This window comes from Sinocyclocheilus grahami, unplaced genomic scaffold, assembly GCF_001515645.1.
Source record: "Sinocyclocheilus grahami isolate Dianchi unplaced genomic scaffold, SAMN03320097.WGS_v1.1 scaffold1230.1, whole genome shotgun sequence".
Classification (NCBI taxonomy): Eukaryota; Metazoa; Chordata; class Actinopteri; order Cypriniformes; family Cyprinidae; genus Sinocyclocheilus; species Sinocyclocheilus grahami.
Genome location: NW_015506409.1, coordinates 276,489 through 291,730, shown reverse-complemented (window position 1 = coordinate 291,730; position 15,242 = coordinate 276,489). Strand labels below are relative to the sequence as shown.

General features: G+C 42.0%; 1 protein-coding gene across 1 annotated transcript; it reads left to right on the top strand.

Moving 5' to 3' along the window:
• Positions 1–3,445: 3,445 nt before the first annotated feature.
• Positions 3,446–14,133, top strand: LOC107568272 (verrucotoxin subunit beta-like). Its single transcript, XM_016254206.1, has 9 exons — positions 3,446–3,478; positions 4,324–4,424; positions 10,362–12,058; positions 12,155–12,176; positions 12,851–12,923; positions 12,999–13,129; positions 13,218–13,285; positions 13,755–13,868; positions 13,999–14,133. Exons 2-9 carry the CDS (start codon positions 4,325–4,327, stop codon positions 14,131–14,133), a joined length of 2,340 nt encoding a protein of 779 aa, XP_016109692.1. The 5' UTR covers positions 3,446–3,478; position 4,324.
• The last annotated feature ends 1,109 nt before the right edge of the window (positions 14,134–15,242 follow it).

Here is a 15,242-nt window from a genome sequence, read left to right as displayed (position 1 = left end):
GCTTCTGGGTTTCCTCTGCATTGAATGAATTTTGTTGATAGTGATTTTATTTGTTTGGTAACAGCCCCAAATGTGTTATTATTGTAATTTACTTTATTGATTAAATGTAAGAATTTGACACACTTCTAGAAAAAAAAAGGCTTTACAAAGGTAAAAATGCCCATAAAGGGTCAAAATCATTTTAAACTTAAATTTAAAGATTAATTTCTATCACTGCTGTGAACTGGCCACACAGAGTCAGCTGTCCATGGCAGTCCTGCAGTGCAGCACACTCAGCAAAAAAATGATTATTGATCGTTACCGATAAAATCCCAGAAAATATGTGACCCTGTCTGTGAAAGCCCAGCTAAAGTCATTTCTTGGTGATTTACTGTTTTCTATATAAAAATCATCCTTCATAAGGTAAAGAACATTCTGTTAAAATGTAACATTGATATCATTATTACTGATGGAGTAAGACCATGTCAAAGATTGAAATCAATGGTTGAAATCAAACTTTGATGCTTGTTATCTCATAATTAGATTCTGAGACTTTAGCCTGGATTTCACAGAGAGGGTCACATATAGAGATATAATTTTTTGTCAATATCGCACACCCCTAGGCTAGATATTTAATTCTTCTTTGCTTAGTGATTGTTTGGTACACCTAATTCACTGATCATCGTAAAATAATCTTTTATCTTAGGGTGGGGGGGTTGGCTGGATAGGGGGACCCGCAAGAGTTTCGACACAATTCGAACACTGGTTACATATAAATATATTTTAATTGTTTGATCAAAATTATTGCTAGGAACAATTCAGTTGCACCCCTACTAGATTATACGTCCTTGAATTAAAGGCATTTTTTAATGAACAAATTAGGAAAAAAACAAATAAAGTTTCCATAGTCTAATGTAGTCTGGGATAGATCGTGTTACCTACCTCAGGCAACGGCAGCACAGAGCACAAGTTAAATTAACATTTCTTCACTTTAATACAAGCTATAACATGAAATGTACAACAGAAAATATGTTGAAAAATAAAGTACAACTTACAACCCACACATCATTTCTGTGCCTATAAGCTGTAATTACATGTATATATTTATATTTATATAAATTATATCATATATATAATATATAAACGTAACATTTTTCTTAAAATGTGTATTTATATATACATAATAAATATACAAAGTACACACACATATATTATGTAAATAAAAACTTTTATTTTGTATGCGATTAATTGCGATTAATCGTTTGACAGCATTAATATATATATATATATATATATTACATAATTAGAGAGCCCCACACATCATTTCTGTGCCTATAAGCTGTAATTACATGTATATATTTATATTTATATAAATTATATCATATATAAATATGTTATATATAAATTTAACATTTTTCTTAAAATGTGTATTTATATATACATAATAAATATACAAAGTACACACACATATATTATGTAAACAAAACCGTTTAATTTGGATGCGATTAAATTGCGATTAATCGTTTGACATTATATATAATTACATAATTAGAGAGCGGAAACTGTATTTTTTAATTTGGTGCATAAAACTTAAAATGTGTTTCTGGGTCAATGCGACAAAATGATGAAGTATATCTAAAATTAGTAAGCTTTTTATAAAAAAAAATAAGTTCACAATGTAGCCTAACAAGCTTAATTTTCTTAATGTAATAGCTTATTTTACATAAAACTATTATTAAATTTTGTGCTCAAATTTATTATGTTGAAAGAGAATTATTATATTGTAAACATTGTTTTAAATGATGTGCTGGTATTACCTCATGAACTGTGATTTACATTATAAGTTGCCACAGTGTGTTCATAATGTAATACATTTATCATACAATAACCTATTACATTGTGAAAATTTGTTATTACATTGAAAAATTATTATTACATTATGAGCTCAAGATTTTATTATGTTTTGAGCAAAATACAAAAATGAACATTTTATTACATTTTATTACAATAATATAAGTAATACTTATTACATTGTGTGCAGTTATTACACACAATGAGTTGCTACAGGATCCTTGATGATGTGCTTGGCCCTTGAGAGATCACGGGAGCGAGTGATGATTTCCAGAGAGGACAGAGAGCAGCCAGTGAGTTTCTGGGCTGTGCTGATTCTCCTCTCTTACCTGCTGCAGTGCAACTGGACTACCACATTGAGATGCAGTACACTAATTTAGCAGAGACATATGCCCATAATATCCAGCAACTACTAAATTGTCCCTAGCAATAACTTTGATCAAAATTGACCTATGATTTTTTTAAATGTGTAGGCTATATTTAACCACTGTTGTTGTAATTGGCCACATCTGAAATGGGTCATACAAATATTACCTGAGAAGAAAATACACTAGAAAACTGCACACTTTCAACGACGTTTAATATGTGCGGAGTAAGAACATATATGATTCGAAGTGGCGAGCCAATGGATATCACACAAGCACACACAATGGATATCATTTTGACCTGAACTGTAGTGCTCAAACTCAGGGGCGTAGATTACACGGGGGACGTGTCCCCTCCACTTTTAATATCACGTAAATTCGTCTCATATTTATTCACGGGGGGCACGGGGGGCACTTTTTAGGGGAAGTGTGTTTGCATAGAGGTTTTCAAGAGCCGGTGTGAATAAATATAGATTTAAATTCAAAGAGACAGGATAGTCTGTGCAGGATCTGATGTTTTATTCGAACCCAAAATAAGGCGAGATGAACATCACGGAGCGCTAAACACTCGTGCAGTGTGTGTTTCATTCATACTCGAACCCGGAGGCGCTCTCGCGCAGAAAGTCGTACGAGGAAATCCCTAATATGGACAAAAGCGTCCAGCTATCGCTGTATGAAAACAGTTGTTTTCAGAAAAACAGAAACATTTGGAAACATTAAGACATTAAACATACGATTGCGACAATATGGTTTATTTGTGTTTGTCAAGTCATCTCCGGGTAATAAATAAAGTATATGAACAATGCAGTGCTAACTGACATAGCATTTATTACAGTATAGAAACTATTCTGCCTTATTATGTGATAAAAAAGTGTTTGTACACTCTTAAAAATAAAGGTGCTTCAAAAGGTTCTTCAAGCGATGCCATAGAAGAACCATTTTTGGTTCCACAAAGAAGCATTCAGTCGAAGGTTCTTTAAAGAACCATCTCTTTCTTACCTTTTTGTAATCTGAAGAACCTTCTTTCGCCACAAACGAGCTTTTGTGAAACAGAAAGGTTCTTCAGATGTTAAATGTTCTTTATGGAACCATTTAGACAAAAAGGTTCTTCTGTGGCATCGTGAAGCACCTTTATTTTTAAGAGTGTAGCATATAAACAAATGATTATTACTGGTTATTGTCCAGCAGTTATCTGATTTCTAAGCCAATTAAAAGCTAGAAATTAGAGAATAATTAAAGTTGCCTATACGGTGAGAACGAATCTAGAAGCAGCTTTCCAGACGGTAATACGATTTGCTTATTTAACGTTTTATTTAATGTAATTTTTCTAATAAAAACTATAATACACATGTTATATCTGATGAATGCCAGCCCGAATAATATAATATATTTTAAAAGAAGTAAACATGTGTTAAATGCAGTTAAATGTTAGAACACTGTGTCTCTGTTTCTAGTCTGACCGGATCCTGACTTGTGAAAGGTGAACATTGAGTTCATTCTCCACCTCAGAGGAAACTAACAGACCAGTTTAAAGGTGAGAAAAATATTACAGTTAAAAATAAAGATTTGGGGGGGGTTCATGTTCTCAACTTCTTCTATTGTCCAAACAGACTGTGTGTGTTCCCTTTTCATTTCTTTTCACAAAATTCGGTCTATAAATAAACAAACCTCTAACTAGGAAGTTTAAGCTAAATTTACTGTGCTGAATTGAGAGAAATTAAACTGCTAATACATTAATAAAATAATCTTCCACTCTTGACAATACAATTATTGTCAACTATGCAATACAATTATTAAATATATAATAATAATAATACAACTATACAATTATTAAATACATAAACTATCTATAGATGACTTATAAAAACTATTCTGTCTGTGAGGTCTATGAATCCTCCAAACCTTAACTCTTATATAAACTTCTATTGACTTTCAAAAAAAAGCTAAATGTAAGTGTTTTAGAAGAACAGTATTCATTATCAGCAAACATGCTGGTCATAGTTTATTCACTTACTTTTTTATTTAATAATTTTTTCGAGTCAAATCCATTTAGATGTTGTATTCTGAAAAGTAATACTAAAAAATGAAATGTCGTATCAGTAACTGCTGTGTGTTTTGGTGTGTTTAGTATGGATACAGTGGGAGTGAATGTGATTGAGACAGCAGCTCTAGGGAGACCCTTCCATCTGGGCATGCTGTATGACTGCAGGAAAGATGCTCTCATACCAGGTACCACAACACTACTGTTTACCTTCAGTTATCCATCCTATCACAGCACTGATATATGATCATTTAACAGATGACTCCAGTTGATGATGATAAACCTAGTTCCCTTTCGATAGTACACTTGTACTGCGTCTTGCTTAAGATGCTATGGGAAAAAAAGCCTTTTTTCCTACTGCAAGGCTATTGGTTCGTGCAGTGTATTAAAAACGAACCAATGGCTCGGCAGCGGAGCTGCATGAGCCTATGGCGACGAAGCCCACCAAAGCCCGCCAGAATGGGCGGGGCATCTGGCTATATAAGTATATATGTATATATGTTTGCCACAGGATTTATTCTCCTTCAGCAATGACTCTACGTCTCTACGCCTCTACGCTGAATCGGGACCTCTCAGTACGGCTAACCTGGTTCTCCGCCACTTCAGCAACGCAGCAGTTCCGGTCCTTTTCCCCTGCCGCCATCCACCGATACTAAAAGAGCTACTAAAAGAGCTTGGCGTTGCTGCACTCACGGGAACTGATTGTTCTCACTGCGAGAACTTCAGTCTCGCCTCTCTCCACTTGCGGCTCGCTTTCTTTTCAGAGAGCGGCTCCGCCCACTTGCGCCCTCCCGTTTTCTTCCTCCCAGGGACCTGTGAGTAAAAAACAGCGGGGCAGAGGACTCGAGCAACCGGCTGCGAGCGAGCTCACGTCGGCCCAGATCCCTCGTGCCTCGCTCTCGCCCCAGAGAGAGTGTTCTCCCGTCCTTTCTCCCAGGCTGATCAGCGTCCCTCTGCTGGTGCGAGCGACCTGATTTCATTTGGGGGAAGTGAGGATGAGCTGCTTGATGACAGCATGTCATTAACAGCATGGGACACAGAGGAGCTGATGGGCTCGGTGACTGACCCCACCCCCTCGCCATCATCGGCGCCCAGCGCTGTCAAAGACAGGATGAATGCCGAGCTTCTCCGTATCCTCTCGAAAGCGGTCGAAATGCTGGGTTTAGAGTGGTCTCCGCCGGAGGAGCCCTCCCGCAGCTGTCTGGATGAGCAGTTCCTGCCGGGGCGCCGCCAAGCCCCTCGTCAGCATTCCTCTCCGTTCTTCCCGGAGGTCCATGACGAGCTCACCAGATCATGGCGCGCTCCCTACTCCGCCCGCACTTCCATTGACGGAGCTGAAGAGAAGGGGTACGATAAGCTGCCTCTCCTGGATGAGTCAGTGGCCGCGCACCTCTGCCCGCCCACGGCTATCGGTTGGAGAGCAAAGGCCGCTCACCCGTCCAAGCCGTGTAAGACCACTTCAGCTCTCGCTGGACACGCCTACACTTCAGCTGGACAGGTGGCTTCGGCGCTTCATTCAATGGCGGTATTCCAGGTCTTCCAAGATTCTTGCTTCCTCTGACAAGTCTGGCCTGGACCCCGTGACCCTCAGGGAGTGCAACCAACCTGGCTCTGCGCGCCACCAAGACCACCGCTCAGGCGATCGGGAGATCGATGGCCAGCCTTGTGGTGCTCGAGCGCAATTTGTGGCTGATGTTAACAGAGATCAAGGATGCGGATAAAATCCCCTTCCTCGATGCTCCTATCTCTCCCAAGGGTCTCTTCGGACCAGTGGTCAAAGGATTCACCGAGCGCTCTTTACGGAGGCACAAAAATCGTCCTAGGCTATGCGACATTTCCTGCCTAAGCGCTCCAGCTCCGCTGCTGCCTCTGCTCGCCCTAACTCTGAGCCGACTCAGCAGCCCGCGAAGCCAGCACCTGCCGCCCCCGCTGTTCAGCCCGCTAAGGCACAGCAGACGCGGGGACACTCTCGCTCGGCCAAACTCTACCCTCTTTCTTAAGTGCCAGGGACCCCGACCCAAGATTGCGCTGGACCCGGCGCCTCAGGCGTCATCCTGATCTGCAAGACAGGAAGAGGACAGGGCCAGATCTCGCTACGGCCGGACCGCTCCTCAAGCATCCTCTCTTAGACCTCTTGACACCCCGTTCAACTCCGGGTGCAGAGGGAATTGTGTTTTGTGCAAAAAACGGGTCCGTTTATGCGCCCAAGCATTCAGCTGCTGTTATAGCGGGAAAAACACAAACATTTTCAAAAAGAGAGCAAACTTCCTCTTCCATTACTCACAAGTGTTCTGCCCCCGTGCGGCCAGTCACTCGAGTTAATTCAACCCCTCGCCACGCAGGCCGAGGCCTGGCAGGCCATCCCCGGAGTGTCAAGATGGATTATGGGGATAATAAAACAAGGAGATTCACTCCAATTTGCTCAAAAACCCCGTGCTTCAGCGGCGTTGTCCCCACCTTAGTACAAAGCAAGGACGCTCACGTCCTGCGCTCAGAGGTGATGAATCTGTTGGCAAAAGGAGCTGTAGAAAAGGTTCCTCCAGCCCAGAGCGAGTCAGGCTTCTACAGCCGTTCCTTCTTCGTCCCCAAAAAAGATGGTGGCCTCTGGCCCATCCTTGACCTCAGACACCTGAATCACGCCCTCATGAAAAGATCGTTCAGGATGACTACACTGAAACAGATCTTTGCGCAAATTTGCTCAGGAGACTGGTTCTTTTCTTCCAAGACTATTTGGATATTGACATTTTGTAATATGTATACCCGAGTTAATTCAACCCCTCGCCACGCAGGCCGAGGCCTGGCAGGCCATCCCCGGAGTGTCAAGATGGATTATGGGGATAATAAAACAAGGAGATTCACTCCAATTTGCTCAAAAACCCCGTGCTTCAGCGGCGTTGTCCCCACCTTAGTACAAAGCAAGGACGCTCACGTCCTGCGCTCAGAGGTGATGAATCTGTTGGCAAAAGGAGCTGTAGAAAAGGTTCCTCCAGCCCAGAGCGAGTCAGGCTTCTACAGCCGTTCCTTCTTCGTCCCCAAAAAAGATGGTGGCCTCTGGCCCATCCTTGACCTCAGACACCTGAATCACGCCCTCATGAAAAGATCGTTCAGGATGACTACACTGAAACAGATCTTTGCGCAAATTTGCTCAGGAGACTGGTTCTTTTCTCTGGACCTGAAGGATGCATACTTTCACATCCAGATAGCCCCCCGTCACAGGCGATTCTTGAGATTCGCGTTCGAGGGAGTGGCTTATCAATATACGGTCCTTCCCTTCGGGCTGTCCCTGGCCCCCCGCACTTTTACGAAGTGCATGGACGCGGCTCTCTCCCCTCTGAGACAGATGGGAATCCGCATTCGCCAGTCGGAGGCAGATTTAATATCACACAGGACCCTCCTCCTCAGCCATCTGGAGTGCCTGGGACTCAGGGTCAATTTTGCCAAGAACACGTTGTTCCCCAGCCAGCGAATATCATTCCTGGGAACAATTTTCGACCAAATGAGAGCTTTAGTCGCGCCGAAACAGGCTCTGGCCATACGGAGGCTGGCGACCTCCTTCGAGATTGATACCACTCGCCTTCTTGAAGCGTTTCAGAGGATGCTGGGCCTCATGGCGGCGGCATCGCCAGTGCTTCAGTTGGGAGTTTGTCGAGCTTGTCAGTTCTTCCTGCCAGTCCTAAAGGGGCACCATGTGCTAATCCGATCAGACAACATGTCTGTGGTGTCCTAAATAAATTGCCAGGGAGGCCTCTCCTCAAAGCGTCTCTTTGCTCTGGTAGAGCGCCTCCTGGAATGGGCTCAACTCAACCTGTGCTTGCTGAGAGCAGCGCATATACCAGGCAAATTGAACCAAGGAGAGGACATGTTATCAAGGAGCAATGTCCGCTCAGGGGAGTGGACCCTCCATCCGCAGACGGTTTAGAGCGAGTAAAGGAACAAAAACACAAGGTTCTCCTGGTGGCCCCCCTTTGGATGAACCAGCTGTGGCTATCAGAGCCAACTCAGCTGTTGGTAGCGGCCCCTTGGCCCGTTCCGCTGAGACGGGATCTACGCCTTTAAGTGGTCTTTTTTCTCCGCTTGGTGTCTAAACCATGGCAAAGACCATCATACTTCCAATTTGACAGAGGTATTGTCATTTCTGCAAGAGCTGCTGCATAGGGGGCGCTCTCCATCCATGCTCAAAGTCTATGTGGCGGCTATAGCTGCCTCTCATGCCCCTATTGCGGGCCAATCGGTGGGCAGAAACAGCGCGGTTATCTGCTTCTTAAGAGGGGCCAGGAGGCTGAATCCGCCTCGTCCCCCTACCGTCCCTTCATGGGATCTGCCCACTGTGCTCAGGGCCCTGCTTTCAAGCCACTACAGTCTGCCAACATTTGGTCGCTATTGCTGAAGACTGCTCTGCTTCTGGCATCAGTAAAGCGAATAGGGGACCTGCAGGCGCTCTCCATTAGCCCTGCCTGTCTGGAATTCGGGCCTAACAACTCTAAAGTCGTTCTTAAAACTAAGGCACGGTTACGTACCTAAGGTGCTCTCCACTCCGTTCAGAGCACAGGTCATTACGCAGTCCGCGCTTCCTCCCTCTGAAGAGGACAGAGCGTTATATCTGCTCTGCCCCATCAGAGCTCTGAGAATCTACATTGAGCGTCCCACCCCTTATAGGCGGTCGGAACAACTCTTTGTCAGCTTCAGTAACTGAAGCATCAAAGGGCTTCCGGTCACAAAGCAAAGACTCTCTAGATGGATAGTAGACACCATCTCGCTAGTGTACTCTCCTTTGGGCCTTCAATGCCCCATTGGAGTACAGGCCTACTCGACTAGAGGCATCGCCTCGTCTTGGGCATGGTCCAGTGGTGTGTCCATTGCGGATATTTGTGAGGCGGCCGGCTGGGCCCTTGTCGTCCACATTCACAAGGTTTTATAACCTGGCAGTCCCGGCCTTGCAGGCCAGGGTCCTTTCCGCTTGAAACAAATTTGGCAGAGAGCCCTTGGCCGTATCACGCTCAAGTTCTCTGGCATTAGTTCACCTGTTAGTGAATGAGTACTGCATTGCTAGCCATGCTATGTAGCTGCACGACTCAGGATTCTCAGGTTACTTTGACTGAAGCGACAACTGTGGCGAACGCCTGCTTATATGCCACGCCCATTCTGGCGGGCTTTGGCGGGCTTCGTCGCCATAGGCTCCCGTAGCTCCGCTGCCCAACCCTTTGTTTGGTTTTTATTCACTGCATGAAACCATCTCGCTAGTGTACTCTCCTTTGGGCCTTCAATGCCCCATTGGAGTACAGGCCTACTCGACTAGAGGCATCGCCTCGTCTTGGGCATGGTCCAGTGGTGTGTCCATTGCGGATATTTGTGAGGCGGCCGGCTGGGCCCTTGTCGTCCACATTCACAAGGTTTTATAACCTGGCAGTCCCGGCCTTGCAGGCCAGGGTCCTTTCCGCTTGAAACAAATTTGGCAGAGAGCCCTTGGCCGTATCACGCTCAAGTTCTCTGGCATTAGTTCACCTGTTAGTGAATGAGTACTGCATTGCTAGCCATGCTATGTAGCTGCACGACTCAGGATTCTCAGGTTACTTTGACTGAAGCGACAACTGTGGCGAACGCCTGCTTATATGCCACGCCCATTCTGGCGGGCTTTGGCGGGCTTCGTCGCCATAGGCTCGTGTAGCTCCGCTGCCGAACCATTGATTCGTTTTTAATACACTGCATGAACCAATGGCCGTGCAGTTTCACTGCGTGATTGAAAAAAGGCTTTAGTTCAGGAGGAAAAATTGCTTTTTCCCATAGCGTCTTAAGCAAGACGCAGTACTCGTTCCTGTATCTCAGGGAACCAAGTACGTTTCTGTGTGCTCAGGGCATGGCAGGGCAAAAGCTTTGTAGCTTATATCAGCAGTGAATAATTCCATCACCGCATCACATGCTGATAATTCTGCATTGTTTCTTAATTTATTGCATTGCTGTAAGTGGGCAAAGAACAATTATATAGACTCATCAGAAAACATGAGTTTTACAGCACAGTCCTGCAGTGTGTTCATATCAAAATGACACTGCATCTCGTTCATCAGTGTTGTGCTTATAGACATAAATAATGACTCTACTGTATTAAACCCTTTTTATTTCTAACACAGGAATCACACTGTGGGATCCAGAAAAGCTCAAGGAGAGCATACGAACCCATCCCCAAATTAACACTGATTTCAAAGTCTCTGCTTCAGACTCCATTGAGGACAAATCCAGCTTACTGAACATCGACGGCTCTCTGAAACTCAGTCTTTTAGGTGGACTGATCAATGTGACAGGAGCAGCCAAATATCTCAACGACACCAAGAAGTCTTTCAGACAGCAGAGACTGACGCTGCATTATCACTCCACCAGCAGGTTTGAAGAACTGACCATGAACCACTTGGCTTCTGAAAATATAGTTTATCATGATGTGTTTGATAATGATGCAGCGACACACGTGGTGACAGCAGTGCTGTATGGAGCAGACGCCTGCTTTGTGTTTGACAGAGAAGTGTCAGCAGATGAGAACAAAAGTACAGTAGAAGGAGAAGCAAAAGTGGCTCTTGAGAAACTCAAATTCATTTCAGGTGATGCAAACATCAGTCTGAAGATGGATGAAGCTCAGAAGAATGCAGTCCAGAAATTCACATGCACATTTTATGGTGATTTCCAGTTACCGTCGAACCCGACCTCTTTTAAAGATGCGCTGAAGGTTTTCACTGATCTTCCAAAACTGCTGGGAGAAAAGAAAGAGCTGATGGTTCCTCTGAGAGTTTGGCTTTATCCTCTGGACAAACTTCACTCGAAAGCTTCAAAACTTCAGAAAGATATCAGCATGGATCTCATTATTAAAACTGAATCAGTGATTGAGAGTTTAAATACAGCTGAGATGAGATGCAGTGATCTTCTTCTGAAAGACTCACCTGCTTCAACTTTTGCTGAATTTTGTGATAAAATACAGCAAATGAAGCAAAACTGCTATGTATACAAGCTGAGACTCATGAAGAAACTCGGCTCTCTGCTGCCAAACATCCGTGGAGACGTGATGAAGGAAACAGCACTGAATGATCTTCTACAAGAACATGATGGATCTCCATTCAGAGGACGAGACCTGGCAGAATGGCTGAAAGAGCGAGAAAGAGAGTCTAAAATCATTAAATCAGTCCTCAGACAGCTGAAGGATGCTGGTGCACAGGTAGAAGATGATCTAGATGTCATCTGGATGGATCTGGAAGTTGGAAATCTGGTCTGTTACACGTTCACACCATTGAACTGGACAGATGTGCTCCTTCCTAAACAAACCACCTATCTGAATCCTTCAGCAAAAGGAGAAAATGATGTGAACTGCCCTGATTCAGAGCAAAAGACTTGGCTCACTCCTGAGATCCAAAAGAACATGAAAAGCAACTTGGAGATATTTAAGAAATTGATCAATTCAAATTACTGTAAATCAGACATGTTCATTGTGTCCTCAAGAGAGATTAAGAATAATCCTGGCTCCTGTATTCTGCTGTATGAACATGGATGTGATGAAGCTGTTTGCTTTATTCCTCCATCCAAACCAGTCTGTCCAGTCACTGAAGAGGTCACAGAAAACACTGTGGTTCTGAAGGTTCCTCCAGTGTGTTCTGCTACAGTGGAACTGAGATTACTGTATAAACTGAAGCAAGACTCAGTCTGGACATCTAAACCTGTGATGAAGAATCAACACACAGTTACTCTGACTGATCTGAGAGCAGAGACTGAGTATGAGATCAAATGTGCAGCGCTGGGGAAACTCGACTACACCGTATACAGTGACGTCATCAGAGTCACTACAGAGGTAAAGCTGAACAAAAATTAATAGATCACTTCTCATCTTAGACATAATGTGCCTCATAATCTAATGTTGTTAATGAGTATCAAATGCTTCTTTCAGGGAAGGAACAGATCTGTTATGGGTAAGTCTTTTTTTTATTTATTGATTCACTCTCTTAAAAAATAAAATCACTGATTGTATTAATCATATGAGAGAAAAAAAGTAAATCAATAATCAACACTGACATCATTCATCTCTGACACTGACAACTATACAAACACATAAGTCAACAAATTATACTTCACATTAAACATGATTCTACATCAAGCACACACAAATAAGAACGTGATGATTGAAACATCAGGAATACACCATTATAAATGAACACAAATTCACAAAGATGTTGTCTTTTCAGACGTAGGTCTGAAAGTGTTATGATTACTTTCAGAACAGTTTATGACACATTCACACATTTTTGATGCGAATGATTAACCGTCACAATGTAAACTTGTTTCTTGTAAAGTTTCCTTCAGATGTTTGTCTCATTATAAAATCATCACTTTAACTTGCGCTTCAAAGATTTTCTTCAAGCTGTTGTTCACAAAACAACAGTTCATAAAATCAAGCTTAGCTTGAAGTGTACAGTATTTAGTTATTTAATTGAACATCATGTCATTAAGTCATGTGAATGTGGATTCAAAGACCTTAAAACTTTAAACTTAAATTCACACTTAAAAAGATCTGACAGAGCTAGAGCCATATGGACTACTAACATTAAGTTCCTCGTTTAAGCATACTGTGGGTTGATGAATCAAGGAGCCACCAGCTACTCGAACGCCGTCCTGCAAACCCTCTACATGACGCAGGAGTACAGGGAACGTGTTATGAGGTAAAGAAATCACTCCCACTGGCTCTGCTTTGTTGTGATTATCACACTGAACATGTGATATCTTTTAATATTTAGAATGAAGAGTAGAGATGATTCCTCTGATGGTGACTTCATTGAAGAGCTGAAGTCACTGTTTGATAAATTAGACAAAGAGTCTCGTCCAGTTTCAACAGCTGGGATCTCAAGGAGCCTGGGCATCACTGATGGTTGGTGTCTGAAAGACATTTTATTAATTTCCAGCAGATAATAAATGTTATTTAGCTGTTTATGTATATGTTTGTTATATGCTTCCAGTTTATAAACACAAAGATGCAGCAGAGTATCTCTGTTTGATTCTGAGCAAGACTCCTGGACCATCTGAGGTGAATATTCTCTTTATTCTGACACTTTTGATGGCGAATATTTACAGCAGTTTCTTATTATGACTGTTTCTAAGAAATGTTTGTATTAGTAAGCTACTGGATGGCATTAACTAAATGTGTGTACATACGTTTCTGATTCACATTACACAAGGACATTTGACCGATAGAGCATCTGAATGAAAACACAAGTCTGCAGTGTTTAAGGCTCTGAGGTGATGTTGTGAATTAGTTTGAGAAGCTTGACATGACAGTGAGGTGCAGAGATTAAACACTAACGATTTCAATTTAACCATTTGTTCAGAAATAAAACAATGAAACACATAAGAGTCTAAAGCATAGTATGATGCAGATAATGGTCACTTTAAAGCTGCCCTGATGTTATAATTAATATATCTGTAAAACCAATTGACCTGGCAAATCCTGACTTGACAATTAAGATTATTAATAAAGTCTTGTCTTCACACTGTAGATTTTTAAGGGCACTATGGAGAAAACTGGTAGATGTGATTCGTGCAACCAAAGGATATCAGAACAGAGTGATTTCTTCACAATGAACATCTCTCTTAGAGAATCAAATGATGTGGTAAGTACATTGCTGTTTCCTCTTGCATTGTGGAAGGACTGCATTTTGGAAAATTGTCTCAGATCATCTTCAGACCAATGACTAAAATGTCTCTCAGTATTCACTGTGATTGTCTTCTTTGATCGTTTAGGGCTTTGCTTTGAAGGCACGCATTGATCAAATGCGTGCATCTTCTGTAAGCTGCAGTCGCTGTTCACACAGAGAAACCAAGGCAAATGCAAGTATCTTCTCCAAGTCTGATGTGTTTAGAGTTCAGTTCAGCTGAGATTTACTGTGGAACTATAGATGAATTAGACAGGCCTGCTAACTTTACAACAGCAATATGTAAACTCCATAAAAACATAAATGAGAAATGTCCCCTTCAAAGTTCTGCACAGGAGTCATTTGTACGGCATTGGTCACTAAAATCACTGAGTTTAGACAAGCCTCTGATCGTGCATGATTATTTATCCACAAAAATAAAACAAAATATGTAAATATATTATAGAGAAATGATACCCTTGTTGTCCCTTCAGAGAAGTGATGTTGACTTTCCACAAATACTGATTCTACGATTAAGGAACGTCAAAAATTACAACAACCTGAGAATTCCTGCACAAACTGAGGTAATTCAGCATTACAGTGGTTGAGTGTCTGTAACAGAAGCAGTGCTCGCCCAGCATGTGTTTCTGTGTGCATATTTGCTGAATGTTGATGATTAATGTTTAAGTATTATGGTGTTGATGTTTTTATAATTAGTCAGGACAGTTTAATGAGGAGGTTAAACGCTCGTGTCCTTCTGTGATCCACAGGCCTTCAGTGCCAATGAAAGAACTCGAGCTTGTAACAATCATTCACTGAACATGAAACAACTGTAAAAACAATAGATAACAGTATATTTAAACAAGATAATGAAAACAATTACAAACATATCAGTGTTGTTGATGTGCATATCCAGAATACTTGCTTTTGATGTTTTGCACACATGTAGACAATCACACTCTCTCTATGACTATCATCTGTGTCCCTGCAGCACAAAAGCAGTGTTAAGTCGCTGGGGGATATTTGTAGCAATAGCCAACAATACATTGTATGGGTCACAATTATACATTTCTCTTTTATGCCAAAAATCATTAGGATATTAAGTAAAGATCATGTTCCATGAAGATATTTTGTAAATGTCCTACAGTAAATATATCAAAACGTAATGTTTGATTAGTAATATGCATTGCTAAGAACTTCATTTGAACAACTTTAAAGATGATTTTCTCAATATTTAGATTTTTTTGCACCCTCAGATTCCAGATTTTCAAATATTGTCCGATCCTAACAAACCATACATCAATGGAAAGATTATTTATTCAATCTAAAAAAAAAAACTACAAAAAAAAATGT

Coding starts and splice junctions, on each gene's coding strand:
- LOC107568272 (XM_016254206.1), top strand. CDS start 4,325: ATGGATACAGTGGGAGTGAATGTGATTGAGACAGCAGCTCTAGGGAGA. Junction 4,425..10,361: donor GAAAGATGCTCTCATACCAG/GTACCACAACAC, acceptor TTTCTAACACAG/GAATCACACTGTGGGATCCA. Junction 12,177..12,850: donor AAGGAACAGATCTGTTATGG/GTAAGTCTTTTT, acceptor TGATGAATCAAG/GAGCCACCAGCTACTCGAAC.